Source organism: Astatotilapia calliptera, chromosome 19, assembly GCF_900246225.1.
Source record: "Astatotilapia calliptera chromosome 19, fAstCal1.2, whole genome shotgun sequence".
Classification (NCBI taxonomy): Eukaryota; Metazoa; Chordata; class Actinopteri; order Cichliformes; family Cichlidae; genus Astatotilapia; species Astatotilapia calliptera.
The window spans coordinates 11,895,323-11,922,799 of NC_039320.1; the positions used below are offsets into that span (position 1 = coordinate 11,895,323).

General features: G+C 40.9%; 1 protein-coding gene across 3 annotated transcripts; it reads right to left on the minus strand.

Annotated features, from left to right (window-relative positions):
- Positions 1-575: 575 nt before the first annotated feature.
- LOC113011558 (zinc finger MYM-type protein 4-like) lies at positions 576-27,383 on the minus strand. Of its 3 annotated transcripts, none has more exons than XM_026151080.1 (29): positions 27,099-27,383; positions 20,711-21,332; positions 18,405-18,457; positions 18,181-18,330; positions 17,614-17,677; positions 17,120-17,316; positions 16,865-16,989; positions 15,894-16,128; positions 15,570-15,785; positions 14,782-14,932; positions 14,489-14,604; positions 14,038-14,391; positions 13,802-13,952; positions 13,275-13,450; positions 13,006-13,177; positions 12,698-12,817; positions 12,335-12,378; positions 11,413-11,545; positions 5,778-5,893; positions 5,577-5,688; positions 5,239-5,490; positions 4,796-4,872; positions 4,234-4,366; positions 4,001-4,152; positions 3,790-3,904; positions 3,345-3,602; positions 3,139-3,250; positions 2,989-3,057; positions 576-2,664 (listed from the first exon to the last, which is right to left on the minus strand). In XM_026151080.1, the coding sequence occupies exons 1-29, from the start codon at positions 27,135-27,137 to the stop codon at positions 2,514-2,516; spliced, it is 4,665 nt and encodes a 1,554-aa protein (XP_026006865.1). In that variant the 5' UTR covers positions 27,138-27,383; the 3' UTR covers positions 576-2,513. The 3 variants fall into 3 exon arrangements, with proteins under 3 accessions (XP_026006865.1, XP_026006864.1, XP_026006863.1); XM_026151079.1 differs by lacking the exon at positions 27,099-27,383 and adding an exon at positions 22,673-22,941 and having other exon boundaries at positions 5,778-5,890; XM_026151078.1 differs by lacking the exon at positions 27,099-27,383 and adding an exon at positions 22,673-22,941.
- Between the last annotated feature and the right edge of the window lie 94 nt (positions 27,384-27,477).

Genomic DNA, 27,477 nt, shown 5'->3' on the forward strand with positions numbered 1-27,477 from the left:
TACAAGAAGGAGACAGAAAATATCAACGGATTCTCCTACAGCACGGAAAATGGAAAGTTCATAGCAGTGAAATAAGGCCACATGGGACATATATATGAATAAATAAAGAAATGGGGGAACTATATCATATCTGATAATTCATTAAAAAAAGAAGAAAAGATGAGAGGCACTGTGCATTTTTTGCTGTTAACAGAAGGATTACACTGATCAATATTAAAGGGGACCTATTGTGCTCTTATAGGGTTTTACAGTAGCGGGTTATTATTTTAACGATGGCCAGTCTGTGTGTGCAAGATTACGAACCCAGTGAGAGCAGAAAGCTCTGACACAAGCTTCTGGCTGTGAAAACAGAAACTCCGCCCACTTTCTCTTTACAAGGAGCTGCCAATGAGAAGATAGCTGGGCTAAAGGGGGAGGAGCTACTTGAGCAAGAGATGGCTTATTTCAACCTGATATCACGGTCCACCATTTCTCGCTTTTCCTCTCCAAAAAATGAAATGTACACGCATGCAGAAGTTGCAGTAACAGCAGAGGGAGATATTTTATTTCAACCAACATGAAAATAATCATGAGAAAGTTTTTAAACAGACATTATTAACACATTTACATGTATATACATATTAGCCCCCGAGCTAAATCGATTCTAAAGATTAAGGATCCTGGTATGTACTTCATACTTTTCTTGCTCACTACCGACTTTGTGGATTTAAATACATTATCTCCCCCTGCTGGTAATGCAACTTCTGCAGGTGTGTCCATTTCACATTTTGGAGAGGCAAAGCGAGAAATGATCAAGGTGGTCCAGTGTCTCTATTACATGTTTTGCTTTGAAACTGGGTTGCTTACTTTGAACCACGAATCATGCAAAGCTATTTTAGTAAAGGAGCAGAATAGGTTCACTTTAAAGTTTTAATCAGATCTCAACCATTAAGAGTCATCCACATCCAAAGTGATGGGTATGATGCGGGATTTACACTCGACATGTAATGCAGTTTAACGGATTAAAATACAAGGTGTGAGTAGAAGGTCTGTCCATAAAATATATTAAAAAAACCACACCTGACATTTGGCCCATCTGCCCTTCAAAGTTTGAATTTTGGCTTTTCTTGGATCTCTCCCTGGAAGTCCCGTTACTAGCTTTGGGAGACCTCGAAACTTTTGTGTCAAAATGAGTTGTTGAGGAGAGCTCGGTGTTCAGGTACAGCCAATTTTCAGCTGAAAAATGAACGCATCAGGTCAGGAGCGAGTTGGACTTTTTAAGGCAGAGATATTCACTGTGAACTGCGAATAGTTCACACAGCCGCTGTAGACTTGTGGCGGTGTTTGCAATGGGCCTAAATTTCATTTATTTTCTCTAAATTTTGCTATTTTTAGTATAGCACATTTAGTACATTTCACAATTTCTTCTGGAAATTTTTCCATTTTTGGGACATTAGGGGCTGAAATAATGCATAAAATTAAATTTTAATCCTAATAATCACCTTTCTGTGAGTATTTGGGATGTCAAGGTAACACCTCCTAGATGAGGTGCGCCAGGCATGTCCTATCGGGACGAGGCTGTGGGATGGACCCAAAACACGCCCCAACTCCAGTTAAGCTGGAGGAAGTGGCTGGAGAGAGGGAGGTCTGGGTTTCTCTGCTTAGGCTGTTCCCGCCACAACCCGGCCCTGGATAAGAAGAAGAACGACAGATGGCACTACAACCAGCTGCTTTGAATACGGCGAGTATGTTTTTTTTTTTTGTCTAGTAGCAGGTGTAAATAATTATTTTAGGGATTTAGCATGTGCACCTCCAACCAGTTTCTGTACAAATGGATAAACACTTTCCAGGTGGACTGGGACCATCTTTTTGCTGTAGATCTGTATCAGATGTGGTAAAAATATACCTCATAACGAGAAGAAACAGTTGCAGAAACTTCTGGATAAATCTGAAAGCGAGTGGCATCAATCACCAGTCACGCCAGCACAAGCTTTGCTCAGCATCCGCCCTTGTCGTCACACCCGGCGCTCTGTGACTTCATCATCTTCCTCAAAATTAAGTTGTAGGGTCACTGAGGGACAGAACGGGGCTTCCAGGGAATGCTCTGGAAAAAGCAGCCCCTTTAACTGAGGGGCAGCAGTGCACAAACACACAACAGTATCTGCTCAAAATGCTGTTATCGATCATGTGACGTGTTGCCAGAAAGGCAACCTTCTGCGTCGGGTTCACTATTCTCCACAAAAAGGGTTGAAGCAAAAAAAAGGTGACACTAATAAGACAACTCAGATGGGCGTCACCTTTCACCAGTCTGTATCTGAAATAAAAAGCACATCTGACGTCCCGGGCACTGAAAGCTGTGTGAGAGATTCCTGCCTAATAACATCAGATGTTTGTAAACTCGTTGTGCGTTTCTGTGACTGCTGCTGAGGTAACAAACCCGAAGCGTCCGTTCATCGCGTCTCTGTTCGCTCCGTTTCCCTGTCAGCCTCCGTCCGATGTGACCGATGAGCACAGTTTTAATTCGCCGCTTGGCATCATTGTAAGCCGCCACATTCGGCAGGCGCAGACGAGGACGCGAGAACCACTGCTTCCTCTTCCTGCTGAACCTCTCTGACAGCCAAGATGCGAGTGAGCATGCTCTGTAGAGTGGCAGCATCCAATGGCTGAGAAGTGTACCAGTGGGGACTGTTGAGGTTAAAATGGAAATGATAAAAAACATTATTTTCACTTTACAGTGTCAACATAAAGTTTTTTCTGTTTGCTGATCTTTGTGAAATTTTATGGACAGAAAATTTCACATTTTTTCACCTCAAAAAAATTATGGGAAATGACAAGGAAATTCTGTGTCGTTAGCTTGTGTTGATCACACAGCATTGAAATGCTTGCTGAAGTGTTACTTTTGTAGAAAATACAGAAACAAAAATAACAAGACACCCATAACCAATTCAAGAAGCAACGCCTACACGAATGGTTTCACAGCTAAGCTCGGGGTAATAACGAAGCTCTGACCTGTGTGTGTGGACGTTCTGTTCGGGCTGCAGGTAAAACATGTTGGTCTTTTTCTTCACAGACTCCGGGCTGTGGTGCACAAAGAAAGTAATGCGCTCAGTTTTCATTCCTGCAGCAGTGATTGCAAGTTTGTCTGTGTGTGAGTCTCACCATCTGGAGAGGTAGAACTCATAGAGTCGGACAGGACAGTGCAGAGGGTTGGTGACGTTCTCCATCATCTCCAGGTCCCCCTCGTTCTCCGTCTGCCTTTTTCTGAGTCGTTCTGGACATAACGGGACACAAAAACCCAGCTGATCTCTACTTCTGTGCATACTTTAGTTAAAGTCATTCACATGATTTCAGTCAACGACGCCCACCTGTCTCTTCAGAGCTGGGCGCACTGGCACTGCTTCTCTGGAATTGGAGGTAGTAGACTTTGCCGGCTCGGCTGCAGGGTTTAGAGTGGCGGGTGAAGTTGGAAAAAGACAGGCGCTGGTGCTTCTCCACGGTGTTGAAGTGGAAGTATTTGGTGCAGAAGAAGAGCAACGTGTTGAGCAACACTATGGGTGAATAGGCGCCCAGCTGCTTACACTCCCACAGGTAGGACTCCTCGACACGGGAGGAAACAACGCCACCTGGAGGAAGAGAGATGTCTGGCTCTTTTTGTTTGCTGGTTGGTGCTTAAAGCAAGATAAACATACTGTAAATATGTATCAAGATAATACCCTAGAGTGAATTAATTCGTAGTTTTGCTACAATGCTATGTCCATTAAAGAAAATAGATGAGGAATAATTGAATAAAATCTATTTTATTCATCGTACCACTAGGTAGTAGTTTTGGTTTCCAGAGTTGAAGCATCCCAGAGATCTCGGAGGCAAACTGATTGTACAGCTGGTCGGTGAAGATGTTCTCTATGCGACCCATCATAAACAGATGCTGTCCAAACAGAGAGGGTGGGGGACGGAGAGGGTTGTTTTAGGAGAAAAATAAAGAAACATGATGGAAACCAGTTGTGCAGTTTTTTGTGGGCACCTGTTGTATCCCCAGACAGAGGTAGAAGATGCTGTCCGGGCTGTAGGGTGCTCCGTTGGGCCGTCGCACTTCTTTGATGAAGCAAGACAGACCGAAGCTCAGCTCAGCGGAGTTGCAGTCAAGGACGTCTTCTTTCACTTGAACTGGATCGGCTGTTACGGGGAGAATGAAGGTAAAGCGCAGGCAGTGCAGATTAAACAGAAAATTAATCAAGAACGAGGAAAAAAACTCACATTTTTGTGGCTGCTTGTTGCGTTGCTGGACCCAGCTTCTCCAGGCTTTAACCCCATACAGGTGGTTCAGTTTGGAGGTAGCAGAAAGTGCCATGGTTGTGCCACGCTCCAGAGAACCAGTCCTCCTCCGACCCTGGATAGTTGATGGGAAAAAAGCTTTTTATGGCCAAATTAGGTGCATTTTAAACATCATAACAACATAACATGGAAGTACAGGGAAGCATTCTTTGTTTTGAGTCCTGGTTTTTGGATCAGTAGGAGTTTTCAGCAACATAATCAGACAGGGTATGGGGAAATAAACCCCGCCCCCATCCTGATGGGTTCTCTGCCCAGTACCTCCACATTTAAAACAATTCCCTAAGCACCCTTGACTGGCAATAGTGGAAATAGAAGCATGGAAGATTTGTTATGCTCTTACAGTATAATTCAAAAGATAAATGATTAAACATAGCTTAGGTGATTTTTTGTTGTCTTTTAAAATATACAAGTAATAAAATAAGCTGGCAAATTCCAAAGTCCATCATAGGGGGAAAAAAGAGACTCGTGATCAATTATGTCGTACCCGTTTCCGGCCAGACGAGCCCTCTCTGGGTCTCTTCACTCCTCGCTGTGGAGCACATGACTTCTGATGCAGCGACTCTGCAAAAACAAACATTTCCAATTATCCTGCTTCTGTTGTTAGTGGATGATTTTCATCTTTCCTCTGTATTAATTCTATTCTTTTATTAATATCTATTAATCATCCACAATATCTAGTGGCTTAATGTTCACCTAACAAGCACAGGATTCCTGGTTTGAGTCTGGAAGGAGAAGCAGCTTAAAAAACATAAGAAAAAACCCTCCAAAATCAAACTTATGGAGCTATCATACTGAGAATTTCTGTTTTTATATTTTATCTTGTCTGTCTGGATTTCTTCTTGAACTTAGCATATACTGCTAAAGCAAATCTGAATCAAGTATATGTTATGCTTTCTTCAGCTGACTATCAGTGATGTCACATCTCACTAGAAGGGAAGTCATTTTCCAAGTCCATCATCGGGGAGGTTGGTGGTTGATCGTCAGCACAGCTGGCAGGAGGGTCGGTTGTCATTTGGCTCGTCTCTGGCTCTGGATCAGCTGCCTCTGGATTCTTCTCTGAAGTCTGAGTAAGTGGTAGGTCAGCTCGGTCTTCTTCTTCCCTCAGAGTTTCCCCGTGATGAGGGATTGTGGGAGCGACCACTTCAGACTTCATGTCTCCACTCTCAGAGGTGTTCTGGTCTAGAGCAGTCACATACAAACCCAGAGGATCATGAAAACACTGCTGGAAGTGTTACATCTATTAAACCCAGGATCAGAACGTTCACCTGCACCGGACTCATCTCTCTGCTTTTCTTCCTCCACCAAAGAAGCCTCTGACTGGACAGCTGCATCTTTCGTGTCCTTGTTCAGTGGTGGAACCATCATGGGTACTGGAACCTTAAAGAAAAAAATGGAAAGAAGTGTTTGATTTACTGAAACGATTATTTAAACCTTATAGATTGTGAATATAAAGTAAGAGGACCTACAGGCATGGGCATAGGCAGTGGAACAGGTGTGTGCTGGGAATACATGTTCATAGGCACTGGAATGAAGACCGGCACTGGGACTGGAACCATTAACACCTTCACGTTCTCCTCTCCTGCTGCCAGAGGAGGATGAAAGGGAGATAAAGAAAGAGTTAATCTTGTTTTTATGTGAAGAAAATGATTTGAAGAAGAGGAAAATTAAAGGTGAGACACAGGGGTGGGTCACTGTGACATCACAGGTCAATTAAACAAACTTTATAAGAGACCAAAAAGCGACAGTTTGGGGTTAGCCAAGAGGAATAAAAGTGGACCCCTTAATACTTCCCAGCTCCACGTTTTTATTCCTGCACTCTACTCGAGTAGTTTTCCCATGATTCAGGGTTTGTAATAATCATTTTTAATCTTAGTCGGGGCCTCATCTTAACCAGCTGTTTGTGCTCCTGTCTGATGAAATTGATAAAAAAAGCTACCATTAATTTTTACTGTTTCCCCATACGATACTCATTGCACAACTAATAAAAATTAATCCTCTGAGATTACTGAGCTTACAGTCACAGTCAGACTCTAAGGAGCAGCTGTTATTAATTCACTCCAGAAAGGGATCAGAAGTAGGTGTATGTGTACAAAAAGGTGGCATTTATTAATAAAAACATGTGAATGAAATAAAAGGAAATCCTGCTGGTGCCAACATTACTAGCTGCTCTGGACCTAACCAAACTGTCTTTGCTACCAGCTGATCATTAGGATTATAGGTGACCCACAGAAACCAACAGCAAAAACCACCCAACTGATGGAGTCGGCTACAAAAATAACAGAGAAAATCTGGGATGTGGACACAGGGAAAAGCGGAAAGAGAGATTCCTTTCACAGTCTTATGGTAAAAGGTAAAATGCTACCAATGTGACACCAAAAGATCTGCTGTTTGCAGAGTCTTCTGATTTATTGGAACAGCAGTTTTTTGATTTTTGAACAAACATGTGGCCAGCAGATGTCGCCACTGAGATGTGACTAACTTTTCTGATGGAGTGTCAGGTCACTCCATCAGGAAAATTTGATTTCTCATCACTGCTCCTGCATTTTTGAACCATCAGGGATGGCAAATAAAGCCAGCTGCCTCATGTCAGGACTCAGCTGACATGCATTTATCATCAGACTGAAAAAAATCCCAGATAGCAATAAACCTTCACATAATCACAATAAATGTAAGACTTTAAAACCTTTCTTTATATCACTTCAATGATTAAATTGATTTGGAAATAAACATCAAATGTTCAAATGATCGTTCTTTTGGTTTCATTTCAGAAAAATGTCCAAATGTTTATATTTTTATTAAGAAAATAAGACCATCGTGAAGTCCCACCGCTTATTAAAAAAACCTCTGGCGAGCATGGTTTGTTTCACTGACATTTATCATTATTTTGGCATCCTCACATATATGCAGACTGTACTTTTTAGATGTTTAAGATGCATATTTTATCAAGACACTGTTACTGTTGATTGTTTTATACCTGAAAAACAGCCGAGAGGACCCAAATGTGCCGAAAGGACGAAAACAAGAGACCTGTAAGTCACCTGCAGCCACCTCATTAGGTGGAGAGGAGTGTAGGTATTTCACCTGAGTCAAATATCAGATGCTTTGTGGCATTTGGGCCACAAAACACCTCCTGTAACACATGTCGATCCCAGCAGAAGACTTTGGGCTCTTAAAACTATTAACTGCCTTAACTGAGCCACAATGTTAAGAGTCTGAGCTCCATCCTGATCATTTTGTCAGCATTTGTTGGCAAGAGGCCGAGGTGAGGGTCAAATATGTCTGTTATCTTAAATTTGTACATGTCAATAAAAAAAATAATAAAATAAACCATCACAACTGGGCTTTTTTTTTTTTTCGCAAATATAATTTATTTGCAGTCCTTGCTTTCAACCAAAACTTTCAAAAAACAGAGAAAATGAGGAGGAAATGAAACATGCAGATGCACATACAGCAAAGTGGAATAAATATTAAAAATAAAACAGTGTACAATGGGTCATTAAATAAAGTTCAGTAATGTTACACACAGCTGGAATCAGTTCGACTTCAACTCAAGTCAGAATTGAAACCAAACTTGGTTCGCGAGACTGCATCAGTAGTGAGGTAATTTTCATGAATCACACATTCATATCAAACAAAGTGTAACAGGATATAAAGTTAGACTGACATCAAATAAACGAATGAATGAGGTTTGCCAGACTCGAGACCAGTCAGACATTGAAGTGAGCGCAAGTTTTACCCTCAAAGATGAACGCCTACCTGAGGTTTCAGTTGGGGATTTACTAACCTTCAACTGCTCACATACTCCAGCTGGATTTTAATAGATTTCCTCACCTGTAAAAGGGGGATCTGTTGTTTTTATAATTCAAGTATTTAATGCCAATGCGTTAAAGCAGATGGTTGTAGATTTTTACTCCGGGACTCTACCAAAGTAGCTTTGCATGATTCACAGTTGAAAATAATCCCCATTTATTTTTTACTTGGCCTGGCTGCAGCCCCTCGCTCTAGCATCCCTCAGAATGTAGCCGCTTTAGCCCCTCCCCCTCCCCTGTGATCTTAACAACAGGTGGGTGGGGTCTGTACAGAGCTGAGAGTTACCAAAAAAAAAAAAAAAAAAAAAAAAAAAAAAGCCTGAAACTTAATGTTTCTTAAGAGCAGTCTGAAGCCGGATGTTTTGCTTGCAAATAAACTGAAGTCACGGGCTGTTTTAATTGTGAGCATCCACAGTTGTTACAGTATATATAGAAAAGGGTAATAGGTCCTGTTTAATGCAGTCACCATCCTACACAATAAAACCACATGCCTCCAAATGGGGTATCATCTTCATGAGAAGCTTATTGAGAAGCTAGAAGACTTTAAAAAAAATGACCTTTCAGCTTATAAAGAAGAAAAAAAAAAACTCTCACATCACAGGAAATGGAGGAATAGTAGTATGGATGAGGGGCCATCATGAATAATAATTAAAAAAATGAAATTAAATTTAATAACAGGTTTTAATCATTTGACACAATTCTTCTTCTTTCTTTTTCTTTTTTTTTTTAAACAAGGTCAGTGACTTGTCTTTTGTGGATCTCTTGCAAATACCCACCATACAAACTAAATACTCATAGCGGAAAGAAAATACTCAGCCATATGATTAGGTCATAAATATTGCTGTCTTTACTTCATATAAAAATACACAGAAAGCCCCTTTAAGTGCATCGTTTCTTTGTAGTGCCAGATTACAAGTACGAATTCACAAAAGTACTGAAATGAGGTTTTTTTGCCTTTGTTCTTAAGGCTCTGGAGGTAATCATAAACAACAAAACAATATATATATGAAGTAGTGTGGAAACATCAGTTAAACCCTGTAGTTTTCAATCTGTGTCCGAGCTCGGGGGGGAAAGGGGAGGAGGCGGAGGAAGAGGAGGAGAGCGTCTCACGTTGGCAGATCAGGAGGCTGTGGAGAGAAAAACTCGGGTGACACACTCGACCCTCTCAAGAAGTCAGCTGGAAAATGCAAATTCATTTCAACAAATCACGCAAGCACAACATTAACAGGTTTAAAAAAAACAAACAAACAAACAAAAAGGGCTGCAAGTTGTTGTAAGACTCACAAACATTCACACATGCTGAATGCACAAGCTTTATTCTTTACATGTTATAAAGCAGAAGGGAATTTGTGTATGCTCGGAAAACTCACCTTCAGTTTCCAGTTCGGGAATCACTTTGTAGATCAGTCGGGTGTGATAGAGCTCGAAACAGGGCACGGGGCAGAGGCTGGGCTCTCCTGAACACGTCTTACAGTAATACGACGTCTGCCTGCCCGACAGCTCGCTCCTGCTCTCACAATCTGTCTTTTCAAGCTGCTCCTCCTCCTCTTCTTCTTCTTTTTTCTCCATCTCCTCATCCTCTGCCCTCTTCTGCTTCTTCTCCGCTCCCTCTTCTTCCTCCACCCTCTTCCTCTTGTGCTGTCTGCAAACCTTGCAGTCTGAGTAAGTCTCTCTCTTGCCCAGGAAATGGCGCCCGGTTAGACGCGCTGGCAAGCCATCACACAGTTGCGTTTCTTCCTGACATTTTGGGCACGGTTGCGGTGGCGTGGAAGCTTGAGCTGACGGTTGGTCAGACTGCGAGGAGCTATCTAGCAGAGCTGGTGCAATTGTTAAAAACAGCTAATTGTGAGCAAAGATTGAAGAACAAAAAAATATCAAAAAAGAAACACCAGCTGTGGACTGCGGGAACGCTGCTGCTGAGCATAGGATTCATTTTTATTTTAGGTGCATGGTGTTTAGATGGAGCAGTGACTGATACACATAAAATGTCAACTCTTAGTGAATGATGGCACAAATGGTAGCAAGTCTATCAGAATATTAGCCCACTGAGCTAAACTTTATATAAATCTAAATAAATTAAAAACAAAGAGCAAACTATAATAGTTTTAGTCTGTCTGATGATGCTTCAGGGAAAGTGTTTGTTGAGACTTGTCTCAACGTCTACAACACTTTGAGTTTAGTGTTTTTATTATAATGTCCGTGCCGCCTCTCATACACTGAAGGACTGAAACTGAAACAATAAAAACTAAACCCAAACTAAATATTTACAACAATAAAATCTATAAGAAAATCAGCCAACCTACAGTGGCCCTGAGAGGTCGAACAGGAACTTAAGAAAACACCAGCAAACAAAAATGTTGCAAAACAACACAATACACAGAAAAAAATAGAAAAAAAATTCACATTGGGTTTTTCTATTTCCATTGTGTTTTATGTGATTTTGTGCCATTTGCTGGTGTTTTCTTAACTTGCAGTGTATTTGACGCCTCAAAGCCACTGTACGGATCCACTATCGAAAACTTGCAGAAATGAAATAAAACTGAAAGCACAAAGTCAAAAACATAAGAGTAAAAACTAATTAGAAAAAACCTTGGTGCACTCACAGTAACAGCATTAAAAGAACATGATTATTTTTAATATTGTGAATAACTTTTATATTATTTATCTTGATTCCCTTTTTTAAGTTTCACTAGGGAAAACAATTTTATTGAGTCATACTGGTTTCTCTTTTTTGTTAACATTTCCATCTTACAAAGTTGAGAAAATTAAGCTGAGACCCTGATGTTGACTTATATAAAATATTCGTTTTATGTGAGGCAGACGTTTAATACATAAAATATTGATTCTCTGTCTGTTGTTGGCTGACAGGAGGAATAATGCTGATAAATTTAACACTGGTAATGCTAATGGAACAGTTTTCCAGTAAGAAGTAAGGACACTGGGATTCATAAATATTTAAATATATGGAAAAACATCTTTTAAATTATCTAATCATTGCTGTTGATACAAACATGCAAAGCTGTGACTTGTAAAACACCCAAAATAAACAAAGACAATGTAGTAGGTTTGTGTAAAAATCAACACATGTCCATTTAAAAACTTCCAGAAATTATAATTTTTTTTAAAGGTGCATTACCGGTACATGTTTGTTAGTGCACTGTGTATTCAGCAGGTGTTTGTAGCTGTGCTGTACTGAGTTTTACTGTCAGGAAGTTACTGAAAGTGGTGCAGCTCAGCTCCCAAATCTCACTAATCAACAGGCAAAACATGTTGAGGTGATTCCTGCAATTACCTCCTGATTCAGTGGAAGGCAGCTGGCACATGCTCTCTTGGTCCATGGTGAAGGGCCTGCAGAGAACGGACTTGTTCTTCATCTGACGCCGACGGGATGAAGGCACACGCATGGCATCGGTCTGGGTACTGGCCTGCATATTAAGTATCAAACAGTAACAATAAACGAGGCGGATCTGACTCATAATCATAAATTTGTTACAGTGGACAGTTTCTCCAACAGGAATCATTTGAATGTCAAAAAGGGTGCCATTTTTTTAGCAGTCTGTGCTGTTTGACATCAGAGATGTAAATCTTGAGGCCACCTTAATGTGAAACTGCTCTCTGCAAGTCCAAAGATCAGGTTTCAGCCTTTCTGAACTACAGCTCTATTAAGAATAACAATGGATACTGGGGCACCAGTTTAGCTCACAGGTTGAGCAGATGACCCTCTGCGTGTCTTCCCCACTCTCTCCCCCCTCTTCACTCACTGCATCATTAAGAATAGGAATGGATACTAGAGTCACTCGGACTGCATACTGACACTTAGTTGTACAGTGTGAATACATATTGTTTGATCTGTGGACTCTCTTTACACAGCATGCTTGGGTGAAGTATCTAAGATGCACCATTTGGAGAAAATCTTCAGGTAGTTTCAACAAAGCAGTTTTTATTTATTCTCTTTTAGATCTTTGAGGTCAATGAAAAATGCAAGTGACAGGTGATGTCGCCGTGGCTACGGCCATTTTTCATACAGAGTCTGCTGAGGTTAATTGCGATCTTTGCAACGTGCTCGTGAAGTTGACACTTGAGTACAGAATGCCACAGAGTAAAGAAAATAAATTAAAATGGACCCAGTAATATACACAATTGACCCTCTCTAGTAATGTCAGGCAAAATCATCCAACCCTTTGAGAACAAATACACACAGAAACAGTACATACGTGGTCGAGATTCTTGCCGTCTACATTGGAGGTCGGTAGAGCTCCTAAAACAAACAAACAGACAAACAACAAAACCCCAATAATATGGTTATAATTAATAATATGATAATATGAGATCTGACATCACAAACACAAACCTAAATGACTAAATATTATCAGTTGCTTTAGCGGTAGCTATCTTTATTAAATATCTGTACTGTGTTTATTACAGAGAAAACATTTACATAAGAGAGCTTCTCACTTATTGCAAATACTCACTCTAGAAAGGATCAAATGTTTAAACACCAAATCTAAAGACACTAAATACACAAAAAATATTAGAATATTAGGACACTGGTTTTATGGATGTGTGCATGTACTAACCAGTCAGAGTGGTATCTGCTGACACGCTGGGCTGTGTGGCGGAGCCGTTGGCCAATGAAACGACGTCAGCTATGACTGGATTCATCTTTGAGGAGTGGTGGGGTTGGGTTGGAGCTGGAGCTGGAAGTAGAGAGTGAATGCAATCCCTTCACCCAGATGCTTCAGTGTTTACCACGCAGCCCTTACTTGGTTTGTTTTGATTTAAACACCATTTGAGAAGCAGCTCTGTAGCTTTCTAAATTTTTGCAGATTTGAAATAATTACTGCGCGTGTTCATGTGCAGCTTTACAGTTTTGAACACCGTTTACCATATGGTGTCTGTGGCGCCGTCCCATTACTGCTGCTGTGTTGGCTCGTCTCAAAGTGAAGGTGGCAGTACTGCTGTAGGCAGGGCAGGTTGCAGAAGTTACGCACCGAACCCAAACACTGCAGCTTCTCCGTCATGTAGCCCTGCTTCCTGCAACTGTCACACCGACCCATCTGCACCAAGACATAGGAAGACACGACCACATTCAACACGCTGCAAGAGGCATCGTGTGGTTCGGTGTATAGTGCAGTGGGGCAGCCGTATTCTCACCCCGTAGTAGAGTACAGTGTACTGGGACATGCAGTGGGGTCTGCAGAACTCCTCCAGCTTGCCTCCGTAGTGACTGTGCAGCATCTTCTGTGCAATGCCAGAGCAGTAGGTGCAGGGACGCCAGACATGCTCCTTGCTACGAGAAGTCAGGTCATGCTTGAAGAGCAGCTTACAGTCTGGAAAACACAGCAGGAGGGGTATTACCTCAGCACTACTGCAAACACAATTAAGCAATCAAATCTGGAAATTAAAACAGAGAGAAAAGCTAGAGAGAAAATTCAGATAGTTCCTAAGAGATAAGAATTATCTTGTACTTTCAAAATTACAAAAAAAATCCAAGTAGATTGTGAGTTAGAGTTTGAGGGTCAAAAATAATAACCGAGATGACCTCTGATGAGAAGGATTTGCAAAGGATCACAGCAATAGAGCGGCACATGGCTGAATTATGTTTAGTAACCAACACGACGAAACTTGACTAGCATCAACAGTGTAGAACAGGATGAAGGCCATCTTTGAGCATTACTCACTTTCACTGCAGAAGACCAGGTCCTGCTGGTTGTAGACGATGGTGTCAAAGATCACCTTATCCTGCTTACACCACTCGCACACAGCAAGGATATTTTTCTGGGTTTTATACTGCTCACAGCACATCTTACTGCAGAACACAGAAATTCGACCCTGCAGGCAAAAACAACAACTAGTATATTCCTTTTTTTATGGTGCGGCACTGGTCATGCAGAAGGATATGAGTGAGTTTACTTACCTGGTGGCTGAATAATAGCGGCTTGGTGTTGAACTGTTTGCTGCACTGGTGACAGGTCAGTTTGGAGGTGTCACCTAGCCGGCCCTCTGCCAGTTTCATTGGCTGACCGGCCTGCGTTTGTCCTGGCACAGAAGGGGAGGAGGAGATGGCCGGATGGGGAGGCACTAGTGGGGGCACTGAGGTATGACTGGGATGATTGCCTGGATAGGGAACTGAGGATGGGTAATCCTGAGGGACGGGAGGGACTGAGCTGGCTCCGGCAGAAGGCCCCGGTTTGGGGGCATCTCTGACAGAGGGGTCCCTGAGAGAAGAGGCTCCATTGGTCAGGTCTGGCTGGGATATGTGGCCAGATTTCTATGAGACATTAAGGGAAAAGAAAAAAAAATTACAAGACGGCTTAGACCATCAATGTGTGCCATCTTTAAATTTATTAATGCCACTGTTGCTTTACCCTAAAGATAGTCACACAGGTGTAGGAGCAGAAGTTACGTATAGTGCCATCCACCATGGCAAGGTGATACTGAGGAACGGCGGTCACTTTACACAGGGAACATGGGAATGGAGTACCTGCAAAAAAATAAAACAGTCATTAAAAACAAAAACTTGAGATTCTTCCTCCAATGGAGCCAGGAGGCTAACTAATAATTTTCTATTCTGCATGGTATCTTAATTTGTAATAAATATACTGCTGTAAACCCTGTGCTTGTGACATGACCCTGACACATGTGGACGCGTGTGTCATACCAGTGAGATTATGCTGAGGTGGTCGACTCTGTTCCACGCAGACCACAGAACAGTAAAGCTGAACTTTTCCCTTCTGGTCTCGTTCCATGATGGTTGTGGACACGACCACTGTCTTGTGACAGTACGCGCACTCTGTTGTCTTTCTACAGGTCTGTGGAGGAAACGATACGAGGGTGCCGAGCATGATTTTTCTGACATAATGAATAATGAGAACAGATGCATGCATATATGCACACAGAAGCAGCTGTGCTTGCGAGGAGAGTCTGTGCTGCTCCCATTTTGCTCAAAGAGACTGACTATAAAACATTTTGTTATGAAAAACACTTTTTTAAAACTAAGAAGTTGGATCGATTATTGTAACTCCTGTAGAAAAAACTTCACACTGCCCAGGATAGATCCCCCTTTATATGATATGACAGGGCAAACCACTGAACCACCCAAGTACGCCAAAACATCAGTTCAAGTCTAGCATTCGTAAAGCATACATCTTCAAAATTCAGCAGGTTCTGATAATTTGGACACATATGAGGGGGCACAGCTGCCCCTGAGCAATAAGGTGGCAAAAAAACAAAAACAGGTTTTGTTATAAATAAACAACATGTTTCTAAAAAGTAAAATGTATAGAACTGTATCTTATTCTTATCTTATTCCAGTGTTTTTTTTCTAATTTTTCTATTTGACATTGCACTGTCCACTTTCTGCTGTAACAAAAACAAATTTCCCACGTGTGGGACTAATAAAGGTTATCTTATTTTATCTAATCTCAACTGATACAAGGATATTTATACCTGTTTGTAGGTGCTAATGCAGGTGGGACCACAGAAGTTGAGCTGAGACTTCTCGATCGTGAGCGTCTGACAGGAACCTGATTTGGTGTTACAGTAAAGACCGCAGCCTTCGCAGCAGTTCATAGCTAACTGACGTATCTTGCGCCAGGTTACAAAGCAAGCGTCGCTGCAGAGTCTGTGTAGGCGGCCTTGATGGGTGACCTCGTGCTCAATTGGCTGTAGAGATGATCACAATCAAAACGTGGAGAAGCAATAAATACAACCAAAATGAAGAGACGCTGACCTAAAATTGGATCTTTATGTTACACACGTGAAGTCTTTTACCTTGTTGGAGACTTTACAGACACTACAGAAGGGTCTGTCAGTCTGGAGCTCTGCCGGTTTCTCTGGCGGCTTCTCTGGCTTTCTCTCCACTTGTTTATCAGCCCATTTGTCAGGAACCTTGTCAGTCTGTTTCTTCTTGTGTCTAAAGACGGACAAACAGAACTGGCCGCAAAAGTGCATGAAGGTGCGGTCGTCTGCTGGGATTGTGATCATGTCCCTGGGCTGAACAATCTCCCTGCAAAGAGTAAAACAAGAACTAAAAACAACACAGACTCAAAATATCACCCATGCATGTACACTGTCATAGGGCCTGAGTAGTCCTGCCATTGTGGATTGCTAACAGAAAGTTTAAGCTGTTTTGAAGGTCAGTGCATGAGCTGGACAAAGCATACAAAATATACAAACAAATTGCATAAAATATAACAGCATTCATATGTAACCCTCAAAAACTACTGCTTATAATGCTGCAGAAAAATGAGGATTCAAAATTCTGACATGTGGATCCCTGTGCTGGTTTAAATGGAATAAATCAAATCTTTTGATTCACAGGTAGCACGGGAAGCCCTTTTTTTGCCGGCTTGCTGTCCAAATCAGAACAAGGACTATCACTGCCACCTAAAATCATAGATTGAGTTTTAAGTTTATCCGATAGCTGAATGACATCAAATGAAACTGGAGTAGCAGACCCACAATGACCAATGAGACTGGACGGCGCAACAACTGAAATTTTAAAATAAAAGTGAGGGGAAAACCAGCTGCTCCAAAGCAATGTGAAAATAGAGGCAAAGGGAGAAAGTTATGCTATGCACTAAAGGGTCTCACATTTCAGCGATATTTAAAAAATTTAAAAGTAGATCATGTAAAATAAAGTAGCATTTCGTTAAGACTCTCAAGTGACCATCCGTATACGGTTTTCATAGCACCACAAGGCAGCGAGTTCATATCGATGCCCAGTGGAAACAAGTGTGTACCTGTTGCACTGGAAACAGCATCGGTTTTTAGTGGGCAGAGGAAGATGGCCCGTCAGACATACAGTGGAGCAGAAGAGCTGCGTCGATCCTTTTCTCTGGAAAGCCGTTTGACCTTTCAGCAGAACCTGAAAATGTAAAGTCACATCATTGTACATATTCTCAGCAAATAACAGCATTAATAAGTTAAATACAGAGTTACGTGAAGCTTTTCAAATTGTAGTTTTCCTTTAACAATGTGCATTTTTGCATTAATACCTTAGAGCAACCGCTGCAGCGAACGCTACCAGGAACTGGGGGTTGTGGTGGGCGCGGCGGTATTGGTGTCAGAGCTGGTATTGAAGTTGGGACTGGAATTGGAGGTCTGACGGGGAGGGAAGCCATGGCTTGTATGACAGCTCCTCTACCAGGGATAAAAATGGCAGTCGGAGTCGGGGCTGGAACCGCTGTTGGCACTGAGGTGGACAAGAGGTTAACAAAGCTATCAGGCAGATTTATTAACCCTTAGATAATTCGCAGATTTTTCCTTTCTGCCACTAATCCGTGGTTTATCATTAGGTCCAATTTCAGGCCAATTTTCACACCAAGATCTTCTTTGGTTCACTGAAACTCTATGGTGCATTATTACCAGGACTAATAATAATAATAATAATAATAACACAATTTGAATTCATGTTAATACAGTTAAAATCAAATAAACTACAACATAGTGTACAAGACATCACCACTAATGTTAAAACAAATGCACTCACTGGTAGGAGAGGTGAAGGTGTTGCCTCCACCTACGGAGAAGACTGAGCTGATCCTCAGCTCCTCCTGCAACAATAAAACAATAAGAAATCAGACTGCACATTTCTGTCTGTCTTTCACACTGCTATAAATCACATCAAAAAGGTCAAAAGATCATTTATTTAAAAAGACCCTCAGAATCAGCCATTTTTGGTACAATAACTTCAGTATATTTAATGAAGGCAAGTAAAATTTGATCTTCGTGCTGTGACTATATAAGAGGATGGCATATTGCTCCTATGCTCCAAAATGCTGAAAAACATGACTTAAATTTAAAAGCACACAAATTTTGAACCCACATCACTGCACTTCAAAGGCCTGCAACTGTGAAAATATTAACATGGTGTGAAAATAAAATTTGACATGTTATTGTGCAAAAGCAATCGGCTGATTCTGAGGGGACTGGGTGGGATATTTTTAAACTTGATGACCGAAATAATGAGTCTAAATTGTTTCATAACAATGCATAGTCTGTTAGCAGCTTCAATCCAAATACAGTGAGGTAATCTTTAACTTCTCTCTATACCAACCTCCTGGTGTTCGAGCTCCTCTTTGATCTGTCTGATGGAGCTCTGAGGCAATAACGCAGCATCGTAGCCTTCATCAATAGGCTCCTCTTTTATATTCACACTCGGAGAAATCGGGGGATTGCTGTCCTCCACCGGAGCTGCCTCTGACGTCTGAAATAATAGAAAGCGTCCATAACTACCCAAGCTGAAAAGGCAGTTAACTGACAGTGTTTTCCAACCCTCACCTCTCCCTGCTGACTGTCTTCTGTCTCCTCTGTTTGGTTCAGGACGCCTGCATCTGAACATGGATAGGGGAAAAAAGCAAAACAAAAAACGACATGTATTATTGTTTTCGTTATTTTTTTAGTAAACACTTTAAATAAGTTGGAACAAATATGATCTGCAGAGGAAATAGATGACAATCAAGATCCTTTCCAGATGGTATTACATCCCTTTCTGCTTTTGTAATCAGTCCCAACACCACTGTCTGACAAGCAGCCTGACGGAGCCTCCACTGTGTTTCACAGATGGCTGTAGACACTCTGCTGTACCTGTCTGATGATTTGAGCTAAAAACTTCAAATCTGGATTCATGACAGGTTCTTGTTTAACTTCTCTTCTTTCAGAATGGCTTGTTGACCGGCAGTACTTCCACTGAGAGCTTCTGTCAGTGCATTACCCGATACCAACAGATGCTAAATTCTAAGATTTTCTGAGGAAAAAAACCCAAAAAAAACAAACAAACAAACAAACAAAAAGGGAAAAAAACAAAAACAAATTGAACAATAAAATGCATGCTAAGATTTTCATTAAACCCCTGGAACTTCACAAAAATAACAAATTCTGATTCATGTGGTATTAATATTGATATTACATTAAATCGATATGTTGTTGGTCACACACAGGAACTGACTGCCACTTATTCTAATTGTAGCATGGACATGCACTTGTTAAATTAATGTTTTAGCACTTTTTTACTCTCTATAAGGTTACATTTAATTCAACTGAATTATGGCACCAAATCACAACGAGTCAGCTCCCCGGGCGCTTTATATTGTAAGGTAAAGACACAATAACACAAAGAAACAAACTCTTTTTAACAGGAAGAAAAGTCTGGCAGAACCAGGCTCAGGGAGGGGCAGCCATCTGTTGCAACGGAGTGGGTTTGATTGGAAGAAGGAATTCAGTATTCATATTTTTCATATGTACGTATTTGCACTGTGTGTACTTCACAGGGTTTTTGTTTTTAAATCTGTGACACCTTTTGAAACCATTTTCACTTTTCTTTCAGGACATGTGGAGGTTACAACTTCTAATGGCTCAGTGGATCTTAAATGATGATCCAAGCAGATGGTAAACATATTTATTTTAGTCCTTTACCTCACTGCACAGATATTTCCCAAATTCTAAATCATTTAGTAGAATTAGAAAATAAAGTGAGTCTGAGCTAACCTCATTCATGTCTTCACATTTCTGAGGTACATCTGCAGAGCAGCTCGCCGGGATTCAAATCATTTGTCTCTTGGACTAAAAGAAGTAGGCTTCAAGGAGAACATCCTGCACTTATAAGGCTTCTCTTCATTCTGTCCTCTTTAAAGAAATAGCTGGTGTTTCACTCCTGTTAGCTGCAGACCTGCAGGCTTAACAGACTTTTCTGTGCTGGTAACAGGTAACCTCTGTTGCTTTCACCACTTTTCGGCCTCAAAAGTCCCCAAATCACTCGAAGTTAGTGAAGGTTATGAAAGTTGGCTGCTTCTACACTTGAGAAGCCCCATCCATGTGCTGTTAAAACAGTCAGTCTGCAAGTAAAATGTTTTGATTTCAAATAGTCAATCTATTAAATTTCAAATGCTGCCATTCATTCTTGTTTAATTGTCAAGTTTTGTGACGTAATCAGACAGTGCTGCCAGATTGTGAGCTTTTCCCTCCCCTTGTTATTAGAAATGTGTGTGACATGACATGAGCCTACAAATCACTGTATTTTTATTTATGTCCTTTGCTTCGACTAATATTTATATTCTTCTAAAAAGTATTTATTTAGGACTACCTTTTTAAATTTGTAATGCAAATACTACAGCCTCACTTTAATGTTACTATTTTGCTTGTTTTTTTTTTTTAGGTTTCTCGTTTTTACTAAGCATACTATTTATATGGTATTTTAAATTACTGAATATTTGTTTGCTTTTCTTACTTTTTCTTCTAATCATCTGCTTATAATTGCTTCACAGATGAAAGACATCTAAACTGACCTGCATATGCAGTAATAACATATTGTTATTGTACCTTACACTATAAAGTGCCTTGAGGCGACGATTGTTGTTATCTGGCGTTCCACAGATAAAGCGGAATTAAATTGACACCATTGTGACTTCATGAGGGTTGTTTTTACTTTTATTAAGCTCCACCCTCGACTCAAAGACTGTTTTATGAGCTGAATGGTACGCTCTGTGACTAACTGTATAAAAACAGTGGAGTAGAAATTTAAAAAAAATAAAAAAAAGCAAACAGATGAGTCACTAACTATCGTGTCCTTCAAAAATAAGCAGCGTTACCTCTGCTGTTGTCTTGTGACGAGTGGAAGGTGTTGGCAGAACCGGTGCTCCCTGCCCTCTCTTCTTGCTCCTCCTCCTCTTCAGCCTCCCCTACTTTTGGCTCAGAACCAAAGGTATTGCTCGGAGCTTCGCTGTTCTCCTGCTGCCTACCTTTCCTGCCGGCCTTATCCACGTCTACATCCTCCAGGGTGCCCATGGGCAGGGCAAAGTGCCAGTCTTCATCATCTTCCTCCTGCCCAAATGAAGGAAGGCCATCCAGCGCATCATCAAAAGCCGCTGCCCCGCTTCCTCCTCGTCCACCTCCCCCTTCGCTGGTCCCCATTTTAAAAGAATCCTGTGGGTCAGAGGTGGGCGAGGCAATGCGAGGAGGTGATGACTCGCCCGCCCCTTTGTCTATCTTTTCTTCTTTCCTGCTGCTGTTGCTATCCTCCTCCTCTTCCTCCTCCTCCTCCTCCTCCTCCTCCTCCATTGGTTGTTGTTCCTCTTGTCCTGAGGTTTGGTCCACTCCCTTCGTCTCATCCTGTCCACCACTCTTGGAAGATGCATTGGAGTCCCTGGAGGAGTCGGCGAAGTCTCCCAACCCCATCACCTCGTCAAACATCCTGGACATGTGCTCCTCATGCTGCAGAGGAGAGAGATCATTATTATTTCTCATTTCACATCCATATACAACACAACTTTTGACAGATAAGGGCCAAATATGTTCAGTGGAAACATAAAATACATCCTGGATACAACCCCAAATTGGATAATTAGTTAAGAAACTTGATACACACAATCAAAGATATAATTAAGGCATCAAGTGCCATTTTAGTTTAACATACACCAGTTTTCTGACTAAAAACACATATTCTAGAGATAACCAAACACGTAGCATGACTGGCTGCTGGTGTCTTAGTCGAGTTAATGCATTTTTCTGTTATTTCTGCCAATCTTGAATAAAGCACAAAGATGTTTTTATAATTCATTAATCTAAAAACATCTAGCAGGGAGTCAGTCCCCAGAGACTCCCATGGTAAGAAAATAAACTCTTGATTATGACTTTAAAAAAGTATGAATTTCTGTACAATAGACAATAACCCTAACCCTAACCCCTAACCCGAGGGATTAATAAAGTTCTATCTTATCTTATCTTATCAATAAAACATCCAAGCAAATAACAATCATTTTAAAGAAAAATACAAAAAAATCAACGAAAACCTGCCTAAGATGATAACACAGACACATAGGTCAAAATTAAGACCCAAAAAGCATATGGACACCCAGTGGGACCCTCAGAAAACCTGGCCATGAAATCAAAAGTTATCAGACCCGTGGAGCTGTAGCCCAAATCTGATAATTTTACCTTGTAACTGGGACGAAATGTAAAGCTTGATTTTCAGACTTCGCTGGTTTTGTTGGTAAAGACCATAAGACACTTTACAGCACCCACTGAGCCAGCAACTTCTTGACAGCAGTATCTTACATTCACCACAACCAGTGGCCTTTGTGCGCACACACAGGAGCTTCTGTTGTAGTTTGACTATGCCTCAAAGAGCTACCTATTGTATGGAAACACACATCGTCAAGGCAGCATGTCCCATTTTTAACCGAGTGTTATGGGTTTGTGGGGGAAAAAACAAAACAGCCTTCCCTGCAAGACGAGCTTAAGGACACGTGCCGTTTTATTTCAATTACATATTATCAAAACTATTTTTCGTAAAAATTTACATTTCAACTTTTTAACTAGAATCAAGAGTAAATCATTATATTCTGGAATGAGGATTATGTTGAGCACACCCTCTGCTGGGCTCCAGGCTGAATTGTGGCACATTTCTGTAAATAAAATAACAGGAACTGAAATGGCTCCCCTACACTGGCAGAGACGTTTTATCTAATCACTCTTAAAAATGCAACCTTCTCATCACTCTTTCTCTCTGAGCAGAGATTTGACTCTCTGAGGGTTTTCTTGATGTTACTCACAGTTATGGACCTTGTCCTGGTCTTTCTGGGTCTGCCCGAGCGTCTTCTGTTCTCAATAATGAGGCCATCATTTTTGAACTTTCTGATAATATATTGAATTGTGGAGGACGGGACATTGATTTGTTTGCTAATCTGACAAACAGAGTTTCCCAGTGTGTGCAAATAAACAATGCTTATTCGTTTCTCTGCGCACACCTCACTCATTTTTACCATAATTTTCTTTTTGTTAAATGGGAGTTGCTGACCAGTTTCATGGTAGTTTATAATGGATGAACAAGGCCAATTAGCACAGGGTATAAACACCTGGCTCTTGCAGAACAACCACGGGTGAAGATGATCACACTGATGATGGACCACACAAACAAAACTTGTTCAAATACTTTTTCCAAACTGAGGTCATGTTTCTTTTGTTCCTAAAAGAGGAGGAAATGTCTTAACCTTACTTTAAAGGTATTATTTAAAAGCAGTCTTAAATATTCTAAAAAATAAGCCTTAAAAGCAGCTTTTTGAAAAAACATTTAACTACAGTAGGGGAGTTTACATCCACTCATCATGGGTGTGACTATCATGGTAATTTGGGGGATATTAATGATTTCTTATTTTTGACAGGGTTGAATAATTGTACAGCATACATCTTTAATGACTTGAATGAACAAGAACACAGAGTGCACAGTTTTGAATGAATTTTTGATTTTTTTCTTAGATACACATCCACTGGAATGTGTTTAAACGTCTCTTGGCAAGCTGCAGTTCTAGTAGATGCTTTAGGTAGTCATCCACAAGCTTTTTTTATCTGACCTCTCTTCTTAGCAGAATTGGTAGAGTTTATTTAAATGTGCTGATTTGCTGGCACAAAACCTGCTTTTTAAGTGTAGTCCACAAATTTCCAATAGGATTGAGCTCAGGGCTTTGGGAAGGCCATTCCAAAGTTTAATATTAGCCAGTTTTATCAATTCTAAAACCAGTTTTGATATGTTTAGGATTGTTGTCCTGTTGGAGTTTGAGCTGTCTAGCGGTTGAGTTGAGGTGAAGTTGAAGACTTTGGAGATAGTTCTCCTCCTTCATCCACTGTTTATGTAATGTAGAAGTAACTATAGAATTAATTGCCCAACAATGGTCATTATATACTGTATTTTGCAGACAGAGTTACAGGACTCTCTCCCAGACCACAGACTCATACTACAAGTCTAAGCTTTATAAAAAAAAAAAAAACAACAACAACAAAGTGGTGTTTTCAAAATTGGAGTTAAAGTTATTTTTACTTACTTTTTACTTCCAATAGTGTTAACATACTACACAGGTCATGAACAAGATCTTTTTAAATTTTCATTGTAAGTGGGTTAAAGCACTTAAAAGTAGTCTAACATAAATGTAAATGCTGTAATTTGATTATTTTAATAAACCATGTAACTTGGTTAGATTAGATGCTGGCGTGACCACAGTGCACACGTCTACTGTTGCTCACAGTGGTCCAAGGGACCGCTCAGGGAGTTTGTGTGTTCGCTCAGACACGTGAAAAATTAGAGGGAACATCGCACCGGAGTATATTCTCGAGCATCTCACACTTCTGATAATCAGTTGTCTGCTTAATGTTTATTCAGCTGTGTAAAAACTATAACTTTAATCTGAGCCAATTTACCGATTTACTCAGGAGCAAATAAAATACTGAGAAAGCCAAACAATAACATTTTTAAGTTATCTAAGTGACTTATATATCATGTTTAACCTGAGTAGCAAAAGACAGCGGTTGGTTTGAAAACGATTTGCCGGGAGTCCGGTGTTCTCACGGCTCTAGTGAGCCTTGAACCCCGGCTAGCCATCAAGCTGGTGGGTAACAGATGTCTCCGAAAATGTCGGGGGGCTTTTGAAAATATGTGGTGTCTTGATAAACTGAGCAGATATTTGAGGTTTACACAGCTACATTCTCGCCTGAAAATATGTTAAAAGTTTATTTTGTGACCCAGAAAGTATAATAAGAGTAATATTAAAACTAACCAGCTGCCGCTATTGTTGGAAACTGAGCAGGGCTGCGCTATGAATTCTGGGACACTGCTTCTTCTTCTTCGGGGTTTAATGGCAGCTGGCATCCTTGTGCTTTTTATTTGTTTTTGTTTCTAATGTCTCTGTAAAGCACTTTGAATTAGTGATGGGACGTTCTGTATCGAGGCTTCGGAGCGTGTGTCGAGTAATGGAGGGGGCGTTTCCGCGAAGCGCGTATCGAGGCTTGCTTCATTTATGGGAGGAGCTGAAAATGATGACGTCCGAAGCCTCGCTGCCCGGCTGTACCACGTGACTGGTTCATGAAGCGGTTCGAACTTTGCCGCAAATAATCATTTTCCATACTGCCAGCATAAATATACACAGTATACTGCCATCACTACAATATACATGTTTTACACACTCCTTTTGTTGTTGACATTTACAGGCTGTGTGCAAAATGCCACACTCTTCAAATTCATGCCAGCTATTATTTTTACGTCCAGTAGGTGTCCTGCTAGAGCAAATGAAGCTTCATGAAGCTTCGCGTTGGGGTGAACCAATTGGATGAAAAGCTCCAGTGCTTCATGGGGCTTCATCTGCCCATCACTACTTTGAATCACCTTGTTGTTGAATTGTGCTATACAAATAAACTTGCCTTGCCTTGTACATGCAGTGCTGCCATCTTCTGTTTTAGTCCGTTATTACACTCTTAAATCCTACTACTTATTCCTGCGTCTTTTTGGATCTTACAAAGCTTCAAACGACGTGTCGACTATTATATTAGTCGTCGACGATTTTGGTAGTCGGTGTAATCGACACACAGTTGTAGTCAATCACGTATACCAATGAGAAGTTAACAAACATTGGCCATGTCAAGATAAGAACCTTCATTTATAGAACCTTCAGCACCACTCACTTAAAAGATGGAAGTGAGTATATGTATAAATTTGACCCTGAATGGATTAGAAAAAAATCCAAAACACATTAAGCTTGTGCACCCAATTCTTGGTTTTTAAAGTCATTAAAGATGTGTGCTGTACAGTCATTACATGCTGGAAAAAGAACAGTTCAAAGAAATACTTAAAAATCCCCAAAATATCATGAAATATATGCCCATGATGAGTCTATGAAAACTTGTGACCACAATTGTATATGTGGAGTTTACAGGTTGTAGGGCTAACTTAAGTCAGCTAACTTGGGCTACATCCACGTTGGAAGCCATTTGCTCTGTGTTTGTAGTTTTGAAGCCTACGCCTGGTTGCTTGTGGACCTCCCCCTAGAGTTTGACTGATTAGGCATCCATCAAATGTAACAACCAGGTCACTCTTCAAACAGGAGTATCTTGCACTCACTGGTTGTCACTTCAATCGCTCGCCGGGAAGTTGATTTAAGTCAGTTTTGGATTGTGCCTACAACGTATAGTCAGTGGTTATTTCTCCTGCAGTCATGAATGTCATTCAAATTCCTGCTGCAAACTTCTTCCAGTTTAGACATAGCTTTAGTTAACAAGCTGCATTTATGTCATATAACTGCTAATGACCAGTTCAATAACTCTGGTTAGCTAAACCTGTTGGGTGGCTATACCCTTAACTCCAGTATCCAGGTGGAAAAATACTCTCTGTAGCACTTTCTTTATTGAGAGGCAAACTATGTACAGATGCAAAAAAACATGGAGTTCATGGCTCTTTCGAAGGCGGCCTCAAGTGGCCATTAGAGGAACTACAATTTTTGTCATGTGGCAATCAAAAAAATGTACCAGAAAATCCCCGAAGAGTACCAATGCTATAACTCTGGTACCTGTATATAAATGTAATAATATTTCCCTGCTTCTAATCTTTTAATTATACAAATATCATTAAGACTAATGTGAGTTAAACGTTAGCTTTCACGTTTTAGTGCCTTTTTAAAGGCTCCAGGCCTCATGTCTAATTATTAGTTGTATGAAAGAAGGGGGGGTCCCACCAAACTCCATTTAAAATTCAGCCATATTCTGAACTCACTCATACTTTTGAGTTCAGACACACCCCAAAAAATAATGTTGGTGATGGCTACACTCCTCACGCAAAAAACGGCTTTAATGTAGCCACAGATAATTTCAATACACCCCCCACTTCTCATTATTCTCAGCAGTCCTGGCCGATGCTACGTGGACACTGCTGCAACCCAAAAGTTGGTCTGCGGCTGGCTTAATAACAAGCTCCCGAGGTGCACATCAAAGGCTCGTGGACACAATGTTCTCAACATGTTCGTTTGCTGCTCCGCAAATTCTCGGCATGCATCAGCACTGAATAGCAAAGCAGCAAGCTAGCCGCTAACACTAGCCTGAATGTGCGAATCTCGACCGGCCCACAACAACTAAACAACACAGTGTGTAGCTGGATCAGCTAATCCGTTTAGCGTCCAGTTGAGTGCCGCTATAACTACAGCCTGGTTGTGAATGCCTTACCTTTAATCGTTTAAGTCTATATTCCTCCGAGTCCGCCATGTTTTAATTATGCTGCAGACGCCGCGCTTCGCACCCAGCCGCCTACCTCCTCTCGGGGTTATGGGTCATGTATGTATGCAGAGGATGCTGCAGTTCACCGAGGAAACGAGCGGACCGACAACAGACGCAGAGGAGTTCACTTCGTAGGGAAAAAACTTGTATATTAGGCTACTTTTAAAGTGAATCCAAAGACTACTACAGAAGAAACAAAAGTACTTTCATAGAAGAGATGTGGGTTAAGATTACCTTAATGACTAGATAAGCGTTCCCTTCTTTTTACTCCTGAAACTGTAAGCATCATAAATGTCAAGTAGCGCTGCGCAGCCTTTTCTTATAAGCA